A 19327-nucleotide genomic window follows, 5' to 3' on the forward strand; every position below is an offset into this window, starting at 1 on the left:
CCAATCTGCTGTATCTATTGAGGGGTCCACTAGGCCTCATACTGGGCTAGGGCATCAGCTCCCCATTTGCCAGGGGGCGTCAGCACCTTAAGAACCAGGGACATGGAAAACAGTGAGGGCTGCCTCAGGCTGTTGGAAGCGAACCCAAATGTGTCTCCACATATCCTCACCCCAGAAGGGCTTACTCACGATCATCTACCCCTTGGCTTCCCATTGTCCAAGCCATAGGGTTAACCTCTTCAGAACAGTCCAACTATCAGTGCAAAGGTCAGCAAACAGCCTGGGCTCCTGAGTCATCCCCAGCCAAATCGCTCTGAATTCAGCCCACTGGCTGCTGCAGTTCGTTTGCTATCCAGATGGTGTCAGTGTTGGGCTGAATAGCCACTACAATTCCTGTCTCCGGTTGCCCGACTAGACCCTTAGGTGAAGCAGGCATCAGCAGGAATTTCCCCGACTTCCTCTCTACAGGTTGCAGGGGCTACACAGGAATAGAGGCGGTGGGAGCAGCGGGTGTTTGGAGGATCTACATACTCTACAAAGCCTGGGAGCACTCGCATTTCTAGAGAGAGTGGGCTGGCCGACCGGGTGCTCTTCTGCTGTACAAAACGCTGTCACTCAGTCAACGTGGGAGTCTGAGCCATGGCAGAGGTGGGTCAATGGAACATATTGTCAATACACCCCTTGATAAGAAGGGATGATATTACCATGATATGCTGGTTTTCGCGAGAGGTCCTACTTGCAGGAGGGTGATGTAGACTGCTAGAATCTATTGCTTTATGGGGGTATATCGGGTTTCTGCCCCCTTCCAGAGCGGGACCAATATCCTAGGGGTCCTCTCTCCTGCTGTCTCTGCCACAGTGCTCAACCCATACTTTCTGGAGTCACAGATACATCTAACTCAAACTCAAATGGTAGCCCTGCTTGGGAGATGCCCAGAGCTTTCATCTGCTTCACTAGTATTTTTTGCCTTCTCAAAGGCAGCTGGCTGCTCTAATCCCCACATGCCCTTTCTTTACTTTAAAGCTGGTATAAAGGATGGAGACACTATTATATATAGGAAAGAGAAACAACAAGGTCCTACTGTATAGTACAGGGCACTATATTCAATATCCAGTGATGAACCATAATGGAAAAGAACAGGAAAAAGAATATATAGATATATGTATAGCTGAGTCACTTTGCTGCACAGCAGAAATTAACACAACCTTGTAAATCAACTATACTTCAATAAAATTTTTCTAAAGAGGATGGAGGCATTGCATCAGGTTGGGAATGAAAGTCCTCCAAAACCCCCAAACCCCTATGAAAGCTTGCACCTCTTTCAGATTCTTAGGGGTTGCCCCTTATCAATCATGGCTTCTGGGACAATGTACCTCTCACCCAACCAAATGACTCCCAGAAGCTTTATGGTGGAGCCTGGGACTTGAATTTCCTGTGGGTTCATCCACATCATCGTCTCCCTCACAGATGTTCCAGCAAAATCTGCAGAGTGTCCTGCAGCAGAGGCAAGTCTTCACATGTCAACATTATATTATCAATGTAATGGGCTCATTTTAGTGGTGTGGGGAAGGAGAACAGGGACAGGTCTGGGGCTCCCATCCCATGATATATGGTGGGGCTGTGCAGGTAGCCTTGGGGAAGTGCTTGAAAAGTCCATTGTGGCCCCTCCCACTTGGAGGCAAATTGATCTTGTGACTCAGTGGCCAGGGGTAGATTGAAAAAAAGCATTTGCTAAGTCCAGCACAACATGGTACACTCCTAGGACTATGGCCAAGGTATCTAAGATGGTGGCAATTTGGGGCACAACAGCATGGATGGGGGACACCCCTGTGTTCAATTCTCGATAGCCCACGGTCACCCACCACGAGCCATCTGGCTTTTTTACAAGCCATACCTGTCTGTTGGAAGCACTATGGGCAGGGCGTACAATACCCACTTGGTGCAGTTTGGGGATAGTTTCTCCTATTTCATTATGCCTCCCAGGCCATTTACATCATTTGACAGTAACCACTATTTGAAGGGGGCCGGTAGACTTAACTGGTTCCCAGCTGGCATTTCCCCTCAGCATTGGTTTGATTACTCTAACCCCAATGTGGAATTCACAGGTAGAGGTCTGTAGACTGAACTTGTAGGATATCAATACCCAATATGTTCTCTGGTATTGGAGAGAGAAAAACCTCGTATTCTCGGTGGGGAGAACACCCAATTTACAATGTCAAAGGGACCTTCCTAACCAAAGACATTGCCCTCCATAATCGTCAGTGGCACCATGGGGGCCTGAAAACTTCTGAGTGTGGCTATGTAGTGGAGTACATTTGGCTCCAGTGTCAACCAGAGCCATCGCCTTTTATTTATTTCAAGGGGACTAGGGAATAGTCTGTTCAACGTGGAGCCTCCAATTGCTCCCAATAGGCTTCACCTGGAGGTGATTTTGCCCTGCATCCTAAACCTGGGGCATGGGAGGCACCCATCCCGAATAGGACTGTATCCCTGAGGCTTCTGTGAGAGCTAGCAGGGCACTAGGGATAGTCAGGGCAGGTCTGAATTCACTATTCCAGTCTTAAGGCTTTCCACAGGTTGACTAACACAGCATTGGGTTGCTGGTCTTCCTTTTCAGGTGAGGTCCTGGCAGCAATTAGGTTAAACCACATTTGCTCCTGGGTTACTTTTACTGAACCCTTTACAGCCAACTGGGCTAGCTTTTTGTCTTCTCTAGTTCCCCCTCTGTCTCGGGGACCCGTACCCATTCCCATGACTTAGCTCAGAATGGATATCAGCATCCCATACCAGTCCCTACCAGGTGCTGGGGGCGGACTGGAGTATCTTGGCTTTCATTTCTGCAGTGAATGTGGCCCAATTAGGACCCTCAAAGACAAGAGCATAGATGGCCTCCCTTATTCCCAGCTCCCTAAGAACTTGTTCTACCTCCTCTATAGATTTTCAGGGTCCCACATGCCCAGGGACATCTCCCTCACTGGGCCCTGCAGGCTGGAATAACCCAATCTATAAGGGAGTGAGTAATTTGAACCCCCAAGTACATGCAGGTGCTGCTAGAGGGCAGGGTGTGTGGTAATATTGCTCATTTTCTCTGCCTCCTGGCCAGTCAGAAAAATGCCACGACCCCATGTATCCCAAAGCCACACTAACCACGTCTGGATACTTTCCTTGGCTTTTTGCTGGAACTTGGCTGTGTTGACCTAAAACAATAAAACAGCCAATTATTTTACCAACAAAATGTGTTTATTTGACAACAGCAAAGAATTGCAGTTTGAGACATGCAATCTATGGTGAACCACGGGTAAGTCTGGAAAACAGAGAAGAATGTTCTTTTATAGAAGACGGAGTTGGGAAGGGCTGCTATAAACAAAAGAGTCCGTTGTCGGAGGAAACTGGGAGTCTGAAGTGTAGTGGCTTTTCATTGGCTGAGTTTTGACAGTCTCTCATCGGCTGGACAATTGCCGGGTGAGGAGAAATTCTTTCTTCCTCCTGCTGGGTAGCAAAGTAGTAACCTTCTTCCTGTCGGAAATGCAAAGATACCATCTCTTCCTGTTGGATCTGCAACTGGCAAGGAGTGGTAGCGCGGGAAAGCTCCCCATTCTGGCCTCTTGACTCCATTTTAAGTGAGGTTTTTGTTTGTTAATTTTCACATTTTCCCCTCTTGATCAAAATCTTTCTCTGAAAACATTGTTGATCAAGAGTCAGGCTTTTATTTTTTCCAGATTCAGTGACCTTTTGTCCCTTGATGCCAGGAAAACTTTCCTGGGTGTCATGGCCCAAGCTGGAGGGAAAAGTGCACAGATTGGAAACCTACTGAGGTCACATTCGAGTAACAAGTGGTAGTAGCAGGGAGACCTCTCAGGCATTTCCCATCTAAAGTCTGTGTCTTAGAGTAGTGAGAACAGCAAGAGGACGCTCAAAACTGAAAATTAAACACCTGGTTTGGGAAGACAGTGCAGGATTAAACATGAAGCAATAACTGATGGACTTTTCACAAAAATAGCAAAACTTCAAAGACTTGTTTTTAAAAAACAATATTGTTGGGGCTTCGCTGGTGGCGCAGTGGTTGAGAGTCCGCCTGCTGATGCAGGGGGCACGGGTTCGTGTCCCGGTCCGGGAAGAACCCACATGCCGCGGAACGGCTGGGCCCGTGAGCTGTGGCCGCTGAGCCTGCACGTCCGGAGCCTGTGCTCCGCAACAGGAGAGGCCACAACAGTGAGAGGCCCACATACAGCAAACAAACAAACAAACAAACAAAACAATATTGTTATCTCAAAAGAACTATTTGGAATTAAATGTCTTATCAATAATACAGCCTGTAGGTTGCAAATTCAGAGACCAAGGATTTGGATAAGAATCCAGAGTCAGTTAATAGTCCAGATGAAAGAGAGAGGCTTCTGTGAATTCTAAACCTTTGAGTCTGAATATCTTGGGAAAGCTTTCTCACCAGATGTCTCTGCCTCAGTTCTGGGATATCTTTACCTTCAGGTCACCAGATGATGTACAAGTCCAATCAGGATTTGTTATTTAACCCAAACGAGAGTTCTCTCTTTTTATCAAATGAACGGTTACTAGATTTTCAATATTGCTTTTCCTTTTCTGGGGCCAATGGTTGGGCATTTCTTGTCAATTTTTCTAGACCATCATCTTAGGGAGCATCCCTTTGGAACATGACAGAAGTTTGGCCATTGGTTCCTTTTTTTTTTTTTTTTTTTTGCGGTACGCGGGCCTCTCACTCTTGTGGCCTCTCCCGTTGCGGAGCACAGGCTCCGGACACGCAGGCTCGGTGGCCATGGCTCACGGGCCCAGCCGCTCCGTGGCACGTGGGATCTTCCTGGACCGGGGCACGAACCCGTGTCCCCTGCATCAGCAGGCGGACTCTCAACCACTGTGCCACCAGGGAAGCCCCTGGCCATTGGTTCCTTTGAGAGCAGTTTTTGGCAGAAATATCAGTGAGTTGATTTCCTTTAGCCTCTAGGGAGTCAAGCTTGGAATGCCCAGGGATCTTAATAGTAGTTAAAGCAGCTGGCAAGAGCATGGCATCTAATAGATTTGGGGTATAAGAGCCATTTTTAATATTTTCCCCATTAGAGGTAAGGAAACCTTGCTGTTTCTATAATATCCCAAAGTCATGGGCTACCCCAAAGGCATACTGGATATTGGTGTAAATGTTTACAGTTTTGCTTTTGCCTAAGTACAAGTCTGAGTGAGAGTGTATAATTCAGCTTGTCAGGTCAAAGTAGCCAAAGATAAAGGTGCTGCCTCAACAATTTTAAGAGGTGTAATAACGTACCCAGCACGATGTTTACCATTGTCATCCTTTAATTAGGAACCATCAGTAAACCATGAACTATCTACACTGGTTAGAGGAGTTTCCTGTAAATTATTACAGAGAGTCAAAGGGTGATCTGTCAGTGTTAAATAGTCATGAAGGGATGCATCAGTGAAGGAGAGGAGAGAAATAGCAGGGTTGAGGTTACAACAAGGTGAGTTACGTGAACAGCAGTTAGCAAAAGGATTTCATAGGATGTAAGCAACTGAAAAGTGTTGAGTGTGCTGGGAATTCAGGAGGGGGTCTACTGCATGAGGTGCAAAGATGGTTAAGGGAGATTCCATAATTATTTCTTTGGTGGCCTTAACCAGAAGGCCAGTAGGAGGAATGGTTCTAAGGCAAAGGTGGTGAGTATTCTGTGGCACACAGGGTCCAGATATTTGCTATAATACCCTATGGGTCAGTGACGGTCCCCATGTTTTTGGATGAGTCCTCCAAGAGCATTCCCTTCCTTCTCAAATACAAAAAGGAAAAAGGGAAGCTGATAATTAGGATGTCCAAGGGCAGGTGGTCTCATTAAACTTTTCTTTAAGGCTCCAAAAGCTATGTCATCCTGACCTCCCCAAATAAGGTCAAGTTTGCTGTTTATATGTTTTTAAAGCATATAAGGGCTGGACCATAAGAAAGAAATTTGGAATCCAATTTCAACAGTAGCCAACTAGCCCAAGAAAACCTCATAATTGCTGCTTAGTTTTCGGTTTGGGGAAGTTGCTGTGATGCTGTGAAGCCTACCTGGATCTAAATGTAGTCCTTGTTCCAAGATCAGGTGCCCTAAATATCAAACCTTAAATTTGAGCGAAATGCAATTTTTCTTTGGAGAATTTATAAGACCAAAAGTTGTTGTTTTGTGGTTTTTTTCTCTTTCTTTCTTTCTTGGTTTTTTGTTTGTTTTGTTTTGTTTTGTTTTGTTGGCCACAGGATCTTATTTCCCTGGCCAGAGATTGAACCTGGGCCACTGCCGGGTCCTAAACACTGGATCACCAAGGAATTCCCAAGACCAAAAGTTTTAACAGGTGGATGCTATCTTCCCATGAAAAGGATTGAGAAAAGAAGCATAGGAGCAAATCATCTATATATTGCAATAAAGTAGAGTCTGAAGAAAGTTTTGCATTATCCAAATCAGCTTTCAAGATTTTGTGAAAAGTTAAGGGACTTCCCTCGTCATCCAGTGGTTAGGACTCCATGCTTCCACTGCAGGGGGCAAGGGTTCGATCCCTGTTCTGGGAACTATGATCCCACATGCCGTGCAGTGTGGCAAATAAATAAATAAATAAATAAATAAATATCTGTGAGAAGTTAAGAGGGACTCTCTGTGAAACCCTGAGGCACTACTGTTGAGGTGTATTGTTGTCCTTCCCAGGTGAAGGCAAAAAGATATTGGCTAGCCTTATCAACTGGAATATTGAAGAATGCACTGCATAGATCAATTATGGTGAAACTTTTGCTTTCAGTGGGAACGAATGTTAGTAGTGTGGATAGGTTAGAAACAACAGGGTGACAAGGGATAACAATGTGGTCTGTTGCTCGGAGCTCCTTGACAAACCTCCATCCTCAGCCCTTGAGTTTTCTCACAGGTAAAATAAGAGTGTTACAAGGACTAGTATAAGGAAGAATGAGGTGCTGATCCTTGTAATCTTCTGTTATGAGCTTTATAACTTGAAGCGCATCTTTACTTATAAAGTATTGATTAATTCTGGAGAGAGGTTTTGAGAGATCTACTTGAATATCAATGGGAGATGCACTGTGGACTTTGCAAACACCAGTTGGAGATTTTGCCCATAAGGGGGGTGGTGGCTGAATCAATAGGGACAAATGATCAGGGTTTCCAGAATCAACTCCAGTATCATCAGAGATGGGGCAAATAAAAGACGTTGAAGGGTTATTTAATTCACCTGATTGGTTATTTTGATTGCTACTGTCAAATTCAAGTATTATTTCCCCATTTTTGGAGAAAGAAATTCTGGCATGATACATTTCTAAGAAGTTTCAGCCTAATAAATATGGGCAGAGGAACTAGGGAGAAAAGGGTGGGTATCCCTCAAGGGACCTAAACAAAAGGGAATAGGCTCAGAGAAAGGAACCTCTTGAGGTTCATCAGAGATCCCCGATGTTTGAACTGTTTCGGTTCTCCAAGGCAGGGGCTGCTCTAAAGCAGTGGGATTGGACACCCAGAGTGTGGCTCCAGTGTCAATGAGGACAGAGAGAGGTTCATTCCCAGTCTGGAGAGTTGTTTCTCTGAGCAGATTAAGACAGAGTATTGGGAAGAGCCGATGTAATCCCTTGGAGCCTCAGCATTGGGAATTAGAAAGGCTGGTTAGAAAACTGAAGATTCTGAAAGCCTAAAATTGTAACAATCTCATTTCCAATGTCCTGGCTTTTTGCAATAATAGCAGAAACTAGAGAGTTTTGGTTTCATTTAGAGAACTTCATTTTTCAGAGTTGAAAACTAAGAATTTTGGAGGTCTTTCTTTTAGGTGACTCATCTAGGGTGTGAGTGAGCTGATGTACCAAATTAACTAAATCTGGAGTGGACATAGTTTCCCCCTCGACCCTGGTCCTTTTTTTTTTTTTTTTTTTGTGGTACGCGGGCCTCTCACTGTTGTGGCCGCTCCCGTTGCGGAGCACAGGCTCCGGATGCGCAGGCTCAGCAGCCATGGCTCACGGGCCCAGCCGCTCCACGGCATGTGGGATCCTCCCGGACCAGGGCACGAACCCGTGTCCCCTGCATCAGCAGGCGGACTCCCAACCACTGCGCCACCAGGGAAGCCCCAACCCTTGTCCTTTTAACTAAAAGAGAAAGATCCCAGTTCAGCACACTAATAAACACAGAGTTAAAAGCTACCCAAGTGGATTCAGCATCTGAAGGAAGACCAGAATTTTCTTTGAAAACAATCTGAAGTTGATTATAATAGTCATGAACAGGTTCATCAGATTTTTGTGTGCAAGCCTAATTTTTTTCCAGTCAGTAGGTGTAGGAAAAGCTCCTGTAACTGATCAGTGGAGGTGTCCAGCAAATGTTCTAGCTTCTTGCCAAAAGGTAGGGGTTTATTTTTCTAAATCTCTTTCAGAGGATGTTCCCATTTGTCTAGTTTCATCTGATATTTGTCTTGACCCTCACCAACAAGCATGTGGACTAACTGATATAGATCTGGAAAACCAGGTTGGTAAGTTTTGAGACAGGCTGGGACCTGGGACCCTTTACTGGAGGGCTTGCACCTGGACAAATGTCTCCTCTAGCAACAGAATACAAAGAAACTATAATATAAGGGACTGAAAATAACTACACGCATGCTCAGTAGGGGCAGTTATGAACAATAAGATACAGAAAGGCCACAAACCAACTGCCATTCCTGTGGTGCCAGTGAAAGCAGGGTACTGTACATGATTCCTGCGCACAGCACCGCCAAGGTGGTACGCAGACCACTTAAGTATGCCTCTGCTCAACCCACCGATCTGCCCTCACCTTCACCCCATTTAAAGAACCAGCTTGCGGGCTTCCCTGGTGGCGCAGTGATTGACAGTCTGCCTGCCGATGCAGGGGACATGGGTTCATGCCCTGGTCCGGGAAGATCCCACATGCCGTGGAGAGGCTGGGCCCGTGAGCCACGGCCGCTGAGCCTGCGCGTCCGGAGCCTGTGCTCCGCAACGGGAGAGGCCACAACAGTGAGAGGCCGGCGTACCACAAAAAAAAAAAAAAAAAAAAAAAGAACCAGCTTGACCCCCGCGTGGGGAGTAAACAGCACAGTTGCAGTAGGAACGGCCAGGTTCCCAAAGGCATTAGACTGAGGACGAGCACAGCTCCAGGAGAAACAGCCTGATGTCAAAAGTCAGGCCAAAGTGCCAAATGAGTACTCACAGAAAGGACAAAGCATTTAACAGAAAGGATGAAGGCTTCAAACATAAATAAATAAACAAACAAACAAATAAATAAATACAATAAGCAGGTTCCCAAATAAAGCCTGGAGACTTTCAAAACGCAAAAAGAGCAGAGCTTGAATCCAGGAGAAAAGTTTACCCTCAAACTCAAGAGTTGGCAAGGAAGCAGGGAGTTCAGTGGGCTCTGTGGGTACCAACACCTGTTTGCTCACCAGCCTCAGAGTCACTGGGGGTCTTCTCTGAACCCCACTTCTCAGATACTAAGTAATATTGACCTAAAACAATAAAACAGCGAGTTATTTTACCAACAAAATGGGTTTATTTCGGAACAGCAAAGAATTGCAATTTGGGACATGCAATCTATGGAAAACCACAGGCAAGTCTGGAGACATAGGAGAGAAACGTTTTTTTATCGAGAAGGGGTGGAGTTGGGAAGGGCTGTTATAAGCAAAGAATCCATTGGAGGAAACTGGGAGTTTGAAGTGTAGTGGCTTTTCTTTGGCTGAGTTGTGACAGTCTCTCATTGGTTGGGCCGTTGCCAGGCAAGGAGAAATCCTCCCTTCCTCCTCCTGGGTAGCAAAGTAGTAATCTTCTTCCTGTTGAAGATGCAAAGGTACCATCTCTTTTTGTTGCAGAATTGACACTGAGGGGTAAGGTATGAGAGCTCGTCTTTCAGGCCTCCCCACTCCATTTTAAATTAAATGTTTATTAATTTTCCCAGATGCTATATCAATAAGCTCAGCAGGCATATACTCTCTCATCATGAATGTTTCCTGAACTGGGGGCTGCCCCACTGGCTGAGTTTGTCATTGCTGTGCTTCTGCTTTCTTTGGTCTTAGGGGTCCGACAGCACAGAGTGCTTTGTCTGTTTCACCGTCAATCACCACAACATCTTCCCCTTCACTCTCCTCACTTTCCCAGGGGTCCTACCTCTTAGTGGCTTTGTCACAAGTGTCCCGAACTTAATCTGAGACAGCTTGCACCCTCCTAGCTTTGCAAAACAGCACACTCAGTTCTCCAACTTAACATCCTGCTCTCTCACGTTGTCCATCAGCCCCAAAGTTAGGAGAGTAGTGAACAACCTCACATCCTTCTCTAACCTCAGCTCTTCCCTCAACTTCTAACTCAAACTTCAGCCTCTAGTTGGGCATCAGTGGACAGCCCCCTGTGGCATCTATTAATCTCCCTTCTTTCCTGAAGTGCACTCTGCACAGTTCCTCAAACAGAACATCAGACCAGTTGGTGTTTTCAGGACATCCCTGAACTTATGCAGATCTCCATGAGCATCTACATACAGGCCACTCTTCCCCACAAAGAGGTTGATGACCAACCTGTAATTTCCCCTGCAATGCCTCTTCCCCAAGGCCCATTTTTTCAGTCTCCTGGCTGGCTCACCAATTGTTGGTTCCCAACCTCTGGAATTCCTTGAGTGAAATCTGAAACTGGCCCATATAGACAGAGGGTAAGGAGAGATGGAAGAAAGAGGCAGACCACTCCAGACGGGTAGGTGGCAGGTTTAATAAGCAAGGGAACTTACTTATGAGGCTTGTCTTGTGTGGCTGCAAGATGAGTAGATATCTGCACCCACCCACCAGAATCTTACAAGTTTATACAGAGGCCTTAATGGGAGTACAGTCAGATATATCATCTAGATGGTCTCAAAAGTGCATTACTTTCTCAAGGTTGTGTCTTGAAGTGACTTGAAATGAGAAAAGTGGGCAGAATACACATTCCAAGGATAAAGGAAGAGATATGGAGCCTCCAATTGCCCCTGTCCAGCTTCCAGTTCAACCAGAGGTCACATCCTTTTGGTGACCTCTTGCAACAAGGAACATGGTTTGAATGCCCACACTCAGCCCTGGGACTGAGAAAGGGGTGCTGATTGAACTGTGGACCCAGGGAAATGTCCAATGTGGGTGGAGGACACTCTGGAGCTTGTGTGTCTTACAGGAGAGGGAGGAGCTGATGGAACAGGGACCATGGAAGGAGCTGGAAGGAAAACAAGAATGACTGTGACGTACTCAGAGAGACAAGAATCCACTCAGGGGCAGGCAATAGATTAAATTCTGGATTCCTCTTTAGGGAAAGCAAGAGCCAGGGAGACATGCCTCCCCTGGGACCCAGTAACCCCATTTATGGGAACTCAATCTAAGGAAAAAATTCAATTGAATCCAAACTTATCAAATGGTGACAGGGATGAACTCTCACAGGGGCATGAGAAGGCACCAGGTATTGAGCTAAACACTTTTGATATATTGATTTATTTCATCATCATAACAACTTGGGAAGGAGCTGATTTCACACCCATTCGATAAGAAAGCATAATCTGGGACTTCTCCGGTGGTGCAGTGGTTAAGAATCTGCCTGCCAGTGCAGGGGACACGGGTTCGATCCCTGGTCCCGGAAGATCCCACACGCCATGGAGCAACTAAGCCCGTGTGCCACAACTACTGAGCCCGAGTGCCACAACTACTGAAGCCCGTGTGCCTAGAGCCCGTGCTCGGCAACAGAAGTCACGGCAATTAGAAGCCCGCCCACCATAAGGAAGAGTAGTCCCCACTGGACGCAACTAGAGAAAGTCTGCACACAACAATGAAGCCCCAACGCATCCAAATAAATAAATAATTTTTTTAAAAAGCTAATTCTATATAACCATATATTTTTTAAAAAAGAAAAGAAAAGAAAAAAGAAAGCACAATCTCAGCAAGGTGAAGTAGCTGGTCCAGAGCCAAGATGGAATTTGAGGTCGAGTCTGATTCCTAAGCTGCACCTAAGACCCTTCAGGGCAATGCATCTCACCCTCGGCACTGTTGAGACCCAGCATCCTCTGTAGTGGTGGGGTCACCGTCCTATGTATTATATAGGATGTTGAGCATCAGCCCTGGTTCCCACTCACTAGATGCCAGTGCATTTCCTCCCCCAGTTGTGACAACCGAAACTGTCTCCAGCAATTGCCAAATGTCCCCTGTGGGCGGAATCGTCCCTGGGCCAGCGCCTTCCTATAAGCATGGCGATGTCCTCTGTCGCCCACACATGGCCATATATATATAACTGAAAACACCTCAATGTCCCAAAGTAAGGTGTTCTGTCAATGCAATGAAATACATGTGTAGTTTTACGAACAGAAATAAAGCAGTTAAGTGAAGGAAGGATTATGGATGAGCTTTTTGTCCTTTACGAAATGTGTTTCTTTAATGTCTTACATTATTCTCTTACAATTAACCACAAAAAGAAAAATCTATGGGAATTCCCTGGCAGTCCAGTGGTTAGGACTCTGCACTTTCACTGCTGAGGGCCTGGGTTCAATCCCTGGTCTGGGAACTAATATCCCACAGGCCATGAGGCACAGCCAAAAAATGAAAAAGAAAAGGAAAGAAAAATCTCCCTTGTGTGTGCTCCCTTCTCCTAAAATAGTGTCTCTGCCCTGCCTGCCCCAGAGAATGATAGTGGCCTTCTCTTAACTGAACCCCTTATGAGCATGTGGTTTCTACTTGCCTACAAGGAATGTTCCAGTATGTTTTGGTGGAACTAAGTTTGTCAAAAGTAACAAAGAGCCAAAGTTGGAACAATTTGAGTGACAAAATAAATAATGTCAAGTGTAAAATCAATATCCACGAGTCCACACAGATATAAATAAATGATTGAATAAATAAATAAATGAGGGAGAAGAGACAAATCTCCCAGGCAGAAGAATCCCAAACAATTTACACAAATGTTCTGTCCTCAAGGAGGTGGAGCACGACTCCCCATCCCTTAGGTGTGGGCTGTAAACAGTGACTTCCTTCCAAAGGGCACAGCGCAGAGAGGGAGGAAGAAGGTAACTTTATGGTGGAGACGCCTGATGGACACCATTTCCGCCAGGTGATCAAGGTCAAGATCACAGGAATAAGTCACACTGAGGGAGCGTGCCCTGGACACATGTGTAATGAGAAAGGCACTTCCCCTCTGTGGTTCTTCTCTCCAAAGCCCAGTCCAACCATGAGAAAAGCACCAGACAAATCCCAACCGAGGGCCCTCCTACAGAACACCTGACTCCAAACTGTCAAGTTCATCAAAACCAAGAAAGTCTGAAAAACTGTCTCAGCCCAGAGACATAAATGTCCCGTGAGGATCCTGGGGCATAAAAAGGACATTAGGGACAAACTGAGGAGATCTGAATAATGCATGGACTTCAGCTAATAATAATGTTATCAATCAGAATTTGTTCATTAATTGTAACAAATATACCATACAGATGTAAGAGGGTCAAAGTAGGGAAAATGGGGTGTGGGGTCTATGGAATGTTTTTGTACTATCTTCGCTATATTTCTGCAAACCAAAATAAAATGATTCTTTAAAAAATAGCAAAGCTAAAATCAGCAGAACGGTGGCATAACTATTTCCATTGGGAATTTTAGAGGGAAAACCCACAGACTTTCTGTTTGCAGCACTGGGACTAGAGTGAGGTGAATAAGGCACTTGCTTTGGTTGCAGAATGTAAGGGGGAGGGCACCCAAAAGTTCTATTATGATCACCCCCATTTTACAGCTATGGAAACTGAGGCTATGAGGAAATCTCTTGCCTAGCGTCCCATAGGGAGGCAGGGCTGCTCACACACTATCTTGGCCTCTACCTGAAATCGTGGTCCCAAGCTGACCCTAAAGTCTGAAGGCCAGCACAGTGAGGCTCCAATAAGTCAGCTTTGCCAAGGGTCGTGTCTTTGCACTTGGAGTCCTGGCCTGGAAGGGAGGACCCTACTCATGGGACACACAAGCTCCCCCTGGGCCTCCTCAGCAAGATCATCACTGATCCCTTGTCAATTTGGCTGCTGAGTGGTTTTAATGGGGGTCTTCTAGGCAGAGGGATGTCCAACTGGGGACCTGGGCCCCTGGCCTTGGCCCCATGCACCATCTGACCCAGCTGACTGCAAACATGGCAAATGGCTGACGCAACAGAATCTGGGCTGTGGTCAGGCTGCGGCTGAAGAAGCCACAGGAAAAGCACGCAGCTGCCTTCCAGAGGTCACAGCCAGCAACTGGAAGCCTGTAATCAAGCCGATTTCCATCAGGAAGCTCTGGCTCCCCAGGCCACATGGAGAGGAGATCAGTGTGGCCTGAGTTTCCTTGAACCTCACTCCAGGGTCCAACTCCCTTTGGAGGCCTCTCCCCAGACGACCCCCGGGCCCTCTGGGTTCAGCGTGCTCCAGATGGACATGATTATCTTTCCTCAAAATGTGCTCCTCACTCCATGGTCATGTTTCTGCATTACCCACCTCTCCTGCCCTGAGCCACACAGCCGTCCACACATCCATTGAGTGCCTACTGGATGCCAAAGCATTTTACTCAAAACTCCTCACTGGCCCCTCCTGCTGAGGTTGCTCCTGTTATGGCCGCACTTTACAGATGAGGAAACTGAGGTTCTGTTAGCACAAGTCCGTGTGCCCTACGCACAGTGAGGCCAAACAAACCAAAACGTCAGAGTTCGGAGCAGAGAAAGGTTTATCGCAGGGCCATGCAAGGAGGCGGGTGGCTCGTGAACTCGGGGTTCAGAAAAACCCTGAACTCCCCGGAGGGTTTCAGCAAAACATTTTTAAAGGCCAGGTATGGGGGTGGCGGGGTGGGGGGGAGGGGTTGGTCACAGGGTCTGTGATCAGCTCATGCACAATTCTCTGACTGGCTGATGGTGAGGTAAAAGGGTGGTGTCACAGGGGTTAACATGATCAATCCTTAGGCACCACTAGGCCTGGGGGCTACATGCTCATGGCCATCAAGTAGTTAACATCTTCCATTTGGTGAGGGAGGCGTTTCACATTTGTAAAAACAACTCAGGAATGAAGGCCCCATAGGGTCCTGCTCGCTTACAGTTCAGAGGGTTTATTTAGAGTCCAGGCGTGGTAGGGGCAGATTGTGGAAGTAGGAGCCGGTTCCTGGGTGGAGCTAGAACAGGGACCTGGTTTGTTGGCTGGGGCAGCCTCTGGTGGCCAAATCGGGGAACTGCAGCCTTAGTCTCGTGGGTCCATCCAGACCGTCTCCCCGCTCCCACAGGCTATGGTCCCTCCTCTGACACCCTCCATGGCACCCTATGGTCCCCTTGGCGGCGTGGGAGGGGCAGGGATGCTAAGTGAACCCCTGCTAGGTCACCAGGGAGACCCCTGAATTCAAAACCCAGCCTCTTCAGTCAGACCCAGACCTTGTCCCCAGTCCACTAGTCACCTCTCAGCCTCAGTTTCCCCAGCTGGGGACTTGGGAACCAAAAATGCCCTCGGCCTCTTCAGGTCGTGGTACAGATGAACACAAAGCTGGCATGCACTAGTCACTCAGTAACTGCAGTTGTCACCCTTAGAAACATAAAGTAGAAGGGCAGGGACTTGAGATGGGGGTGTCGCAGGTAGCCCCAGCTCCCCTCCCACAGAATCTCACTGCCCAGCAACCAACCCAGAAAGTCCCGAGGCCATAATTAGGCAGAAACAGCCCACCTCTTTTTCTGGGAAAGGGAAAAAGGAAACCGAAACAGAAAGCCTGGGCTCGGCTCTGCCTTTAGATGCCCCATTCAAGTATCTCCAAGTCAGAGGATCCTCCTCGAACTTGTCATTGGTCAGCACAGCTCCTATGCTAATAAGGGGGTAGCCCCAGCCCAGAGGAGGTTCCAGCGCCCTCCCCTAACTCCCGTCCAGACTCCCTACGGGCAGATCTGGAGGGCACCTACTTTTTATCACTACAACCCTGTGCCCATGGTTGACCACTTGAATGAGTCGGTGTGGCATTGCTGCCAGCTGCCACGGTGCCTGTGCTTCCTGCTGCTACTGGGGATGCTGGTGGTTCTCCTTGTACCCCTGCTCATCTTCGCTGTCAGGGCCAACAGCAAGGCCTGCACGGATGGCCTCCAAGCAGAGCGGGAGTGTCAGAACCTCACTCGATACATGCAGCACCAGCTGACCCAGGCCCAGGAAGTCTTACACAAGATGGAGGTCCAGGCCGCCACCTGCAACCAGACGGTGGTAAGCCACTGCACCCCCTAGAGAGGGCCCTGTACTTGGCGGGGGTTCTTACAGGGTCTACGTGGAGATCAAGGTAGACCTTAAAACTCCCCCCTGGATGTCCCCACCAGGGTTTGGAGACCTCTAAACTCTCTCCAGGGTGCTAGCGTGGGGTGAGGCCTTAAAACTCCCCAGAGCACCCAAATCAGGGGCCTCAGTATCCCTGCTAGGATATGGGGGAATCTCCAAGACTCCAGGGCACTGGTGTGTGGGAGCTAGAAACTCCCCTCGGGCCCCAGTCTTGAGGGAGCAAAAGCCCCCTCTAGGGGTTGGGATCGGGACCTCACCAGGTCCCAAAGAAAGGAGAGGCTCTTGATACTTCCACTGCATCCTGAGAGACTTTGGAAGTTTCATCTGTGTCCTGATATGGGGGAACCTTGAAACTCCCACTGGTCCTCTACTTGGACTCCGAAATCCCCCCTGTGTTCTGGTTTTGGGAGGACCTCTCAATCTTCTTGGGCAATAGCCCGGGGAATCTGGATACTTCTCCTAGAGTTTGGGCATGGGGCGCTTCCAAATTCTCTTAGGGAGGGCCTCAAAACTCCCATTTCGAGGATCACACCCTTATCGGTGGCCCTGGGAGGGTGGGAGGTTGTGGCCACTCTTCAAGGTGGGAGGCTGAGGTGCAGGGGGCGGTCGGAGTGGAAACTGAAGGGGGTTTGGACCCGAGCTCCTCTGATCCCAGGGCCTAAGGAAGGGTCCAGGGCCCAAGGACAGAAGTCCAGTTTCCCAAACCCCACCCCAACCCCCGCGTCGCAGGTGACCCTGAGGGATTCTCTGAAGATGGAGCAGGCACGGGTGGCAGAGCTTCAGGGTGAGAAAAGCACGAGGCCAGCGTTCCACGGAGGGGGCTCAGAGGGGTGGGCCAGTTATTGAAAAGGACTAAGGAGGGAGGGTCCCAGGGTTGGGGTCGGGAGGGAGGGATGGGGCCAGATTCCATTTGGAGTAGGGGACGGGGAAGCACGCCAGGTTTCCCAGCGTGGGTTGAATGAGGGCGGGGCTAGAGGCGGGGACACGTCCCGGGTTGGAGCCAGGTGAGTGGACGTGGTCAGTGTGTTGACGCGCCCCTTGATTCTGTACCCGCCCCCACCAGGAGAGGTCAAGATTTTGAAGCAGAAGCTGGAGGACACTTTGGCGGAGGTGCAGCGACTAAGGTCCGAGACGACCCGCACCCCCCCCCGGCCACTCCCCTTTCACCCACCCCGAAGACTCGCGACCCCCTTGGCTTCGAAAAACCCCGTTGCTCAGGGGGCAAAGTTTAAGTCCCAGCCTTGTCCCTTGTGTCACACAGCCATGGGGTGGCCGCTGCCAGCTCTCCTCCCCAGTGACTTGGTAGGGGAGGAATGGAGATTCTTAGGGACGCAGCCTCCAGCTGCTGGAGCCGGCCTGGCAGCTGCCTGAGTTGTACCGATCTCTACTCCAGAAGAGGGAGTGAGGCCTCAGCTGAGAACAGCTCTTCTAGCTGCTCGAGCGTCCTGTTCGCTGTGGTCGTTGTCGTGGTCCTCGAGGCTTTGCTGATCTGAGGTCCCAGAAGGCCGGCCGGTAAGGAGGGGGCAGCTCGGGGGAAAAGAAAGCTGCGAAAGGACGGGAGTCTGGGATGGGTCACGGTCTGGGGAAGTGGCCTACCTGCGGGGCAGAGGGCTGGGCACCGAGGAGAAGAATCTTGGAGAGGGAGGGAAAGCCCAGTGAGCAGGGAGGAGATGGGGGGGCGGTCCTGGAGCGCTGCAGGGCTTGGGGGGGTGCGGAGCCTGTGTTGTATCTGCCTCTGAGTCCCTGTTTTGACGTCTTTTAGGCTACAACATGGACTGGTCCGGTTCCCTCTCTGCTTCCCCCTTTGAGGCTTCCTGACCTGGCCCGTTCTGAGGGGACCACATGGCAACACGGTTGTGGGGAGGAGAGGGGGGATGGGGTAGCCTAAGGGGTCCAGGTCCCTCCTCAGCTCTAGGGCAGCTCTGGAAGGATACCTTGGGCATGGAGAAGTAGCAGAGTTGGCCCAAGGCTGCCCTAGAGCTGAGGAGGGCATGGGGGTGGAAGGTGGGGCACCTGCTTCTTGCTGACACGGTTTCTAGAAAGTCACTTTCTTCTGGGGTCTTTGGGCTCCAAAAAAATAAACACCCCTCTGGGGGGGGGAAACTTTACTCTCAAGTTTTTAGAGTGTTATTGTGTCACCCCCAAGCATCTGGGGGCTGCCCTGCGGGCCAGGGTGGACACCCATTGACATCCACATCCAGCTTTCCCTGCTCTAGAATGTTCTCAGGAATCCCTGCGATTCTGGTAGTCACCACCCCACTGCCTCCCCAGCCCTCTTGTCCATGTGGATCGTCTTAAAGAACTCTGCACCCTCGTCAGCCTGCCTGCAGTGTTCTGCTCTCATCTCCTCGCGGGGATCTTCTGACGGCGGCGGTCCCATGAGGAAACCGAGGATGTGATGAGGGACACTTTGTCCTGGTTCCCAATCCCTTTCCACAGAAAGTGCAGGGCTGGGATCAAACCTGGATCTGCAGACACACACAGGCCTGTGTCACAATGCCCCCTCCTCCTCCATCTCCCAAACTCTTTTTTTTTTTTTTTTTGCGGTACGCGGGCCTCTCACTGTTGTGGCCTCTCCCGTTGCGGAGCACAGGCTCCGGACGCGCAGGCTCAGCGGCCATGGCTCACGGGCCCAGCCGCTCCGCGGCATGTGGGATCCTCCTGGACCAGGGCACGAACCTGTGTCCCCTGCATCAGCAGGCGGACTCTCAACCACTGTGCCACCAGGGAAGCCCCATTCCCCAAACTCTTATTCATCCTGCAGTACCCAGCTCTGGGGGCCCCTCCTCCAGACAGCCTCTCTGCTTCTCAAAACTGAAGGCTACTGGGAGTTCCCTGGTGGCCTAGTGGTTAGGATTTTGAGCTTTCACGGCCGTGGCCCGGGTTCAATCCTTGGTTGGGGAACTGAGATCCCGCAAGCTGCGTGGCATGGACCTTCCCCCAAAAAATTGGAAGGTGTTCAAAATTGAAGCCTACCATCTGATAAACCCTTCAACCCACTTTCTTGGATCTTCCCATGGCCCATAATTCCTTCCTCCTCTGTTATCTTCCTTCCTTCTCTGTTATCTTCCTTCCTC

General features: G+C 49.0%; 1 protein-coding gene across 1 annotated transcript; it reads left to right on the forward strand.

The window, feature by feature from the left end:
* The first annotated feature begins 15739 nt into the window (after nucleotides 1–15739).
* BST2 (bone marrow stromal cell antigen 2) lies at nucleotides 15740–18331 on the forward strand. The gene is made up of 5 exons (XM_082622655.1): nucleotides 15740–16181; nucleotides 16980–17034; nucleotides 17314–17374; nucleotides 17644–17762; nucleotides 18013–18331. The coding sequence occupies exons 1-4, from the start codon at nucleotides 15915–15917 to the stop codon at nucleotides 17741–17743; spliced, it is 483 nt and encodes a 160-aa protein (XP_082478781.1). The 5' UTR covers nucleotides 15740–15914; the 3' UTR covers nucleotides 17744–17762; nucleotides 18013–18331.
* The last annotated feature ends 996 nt before the right edge of the window (nucleotides 18332–19327 follow it).

Source organism: Mesoplodon mirus (assembly GCF_964341445.2).
Source record: "Mesoplodon mirus genome assembly, chromosome: 5".
In the NCBI taxonomy this organism is placed as follows: Eukaryota; Metazoa; Chordata; class Mammalia; order Artiodactyla; family Ziphiidae; genus Mesoplodon; species Mesoplodon mirus.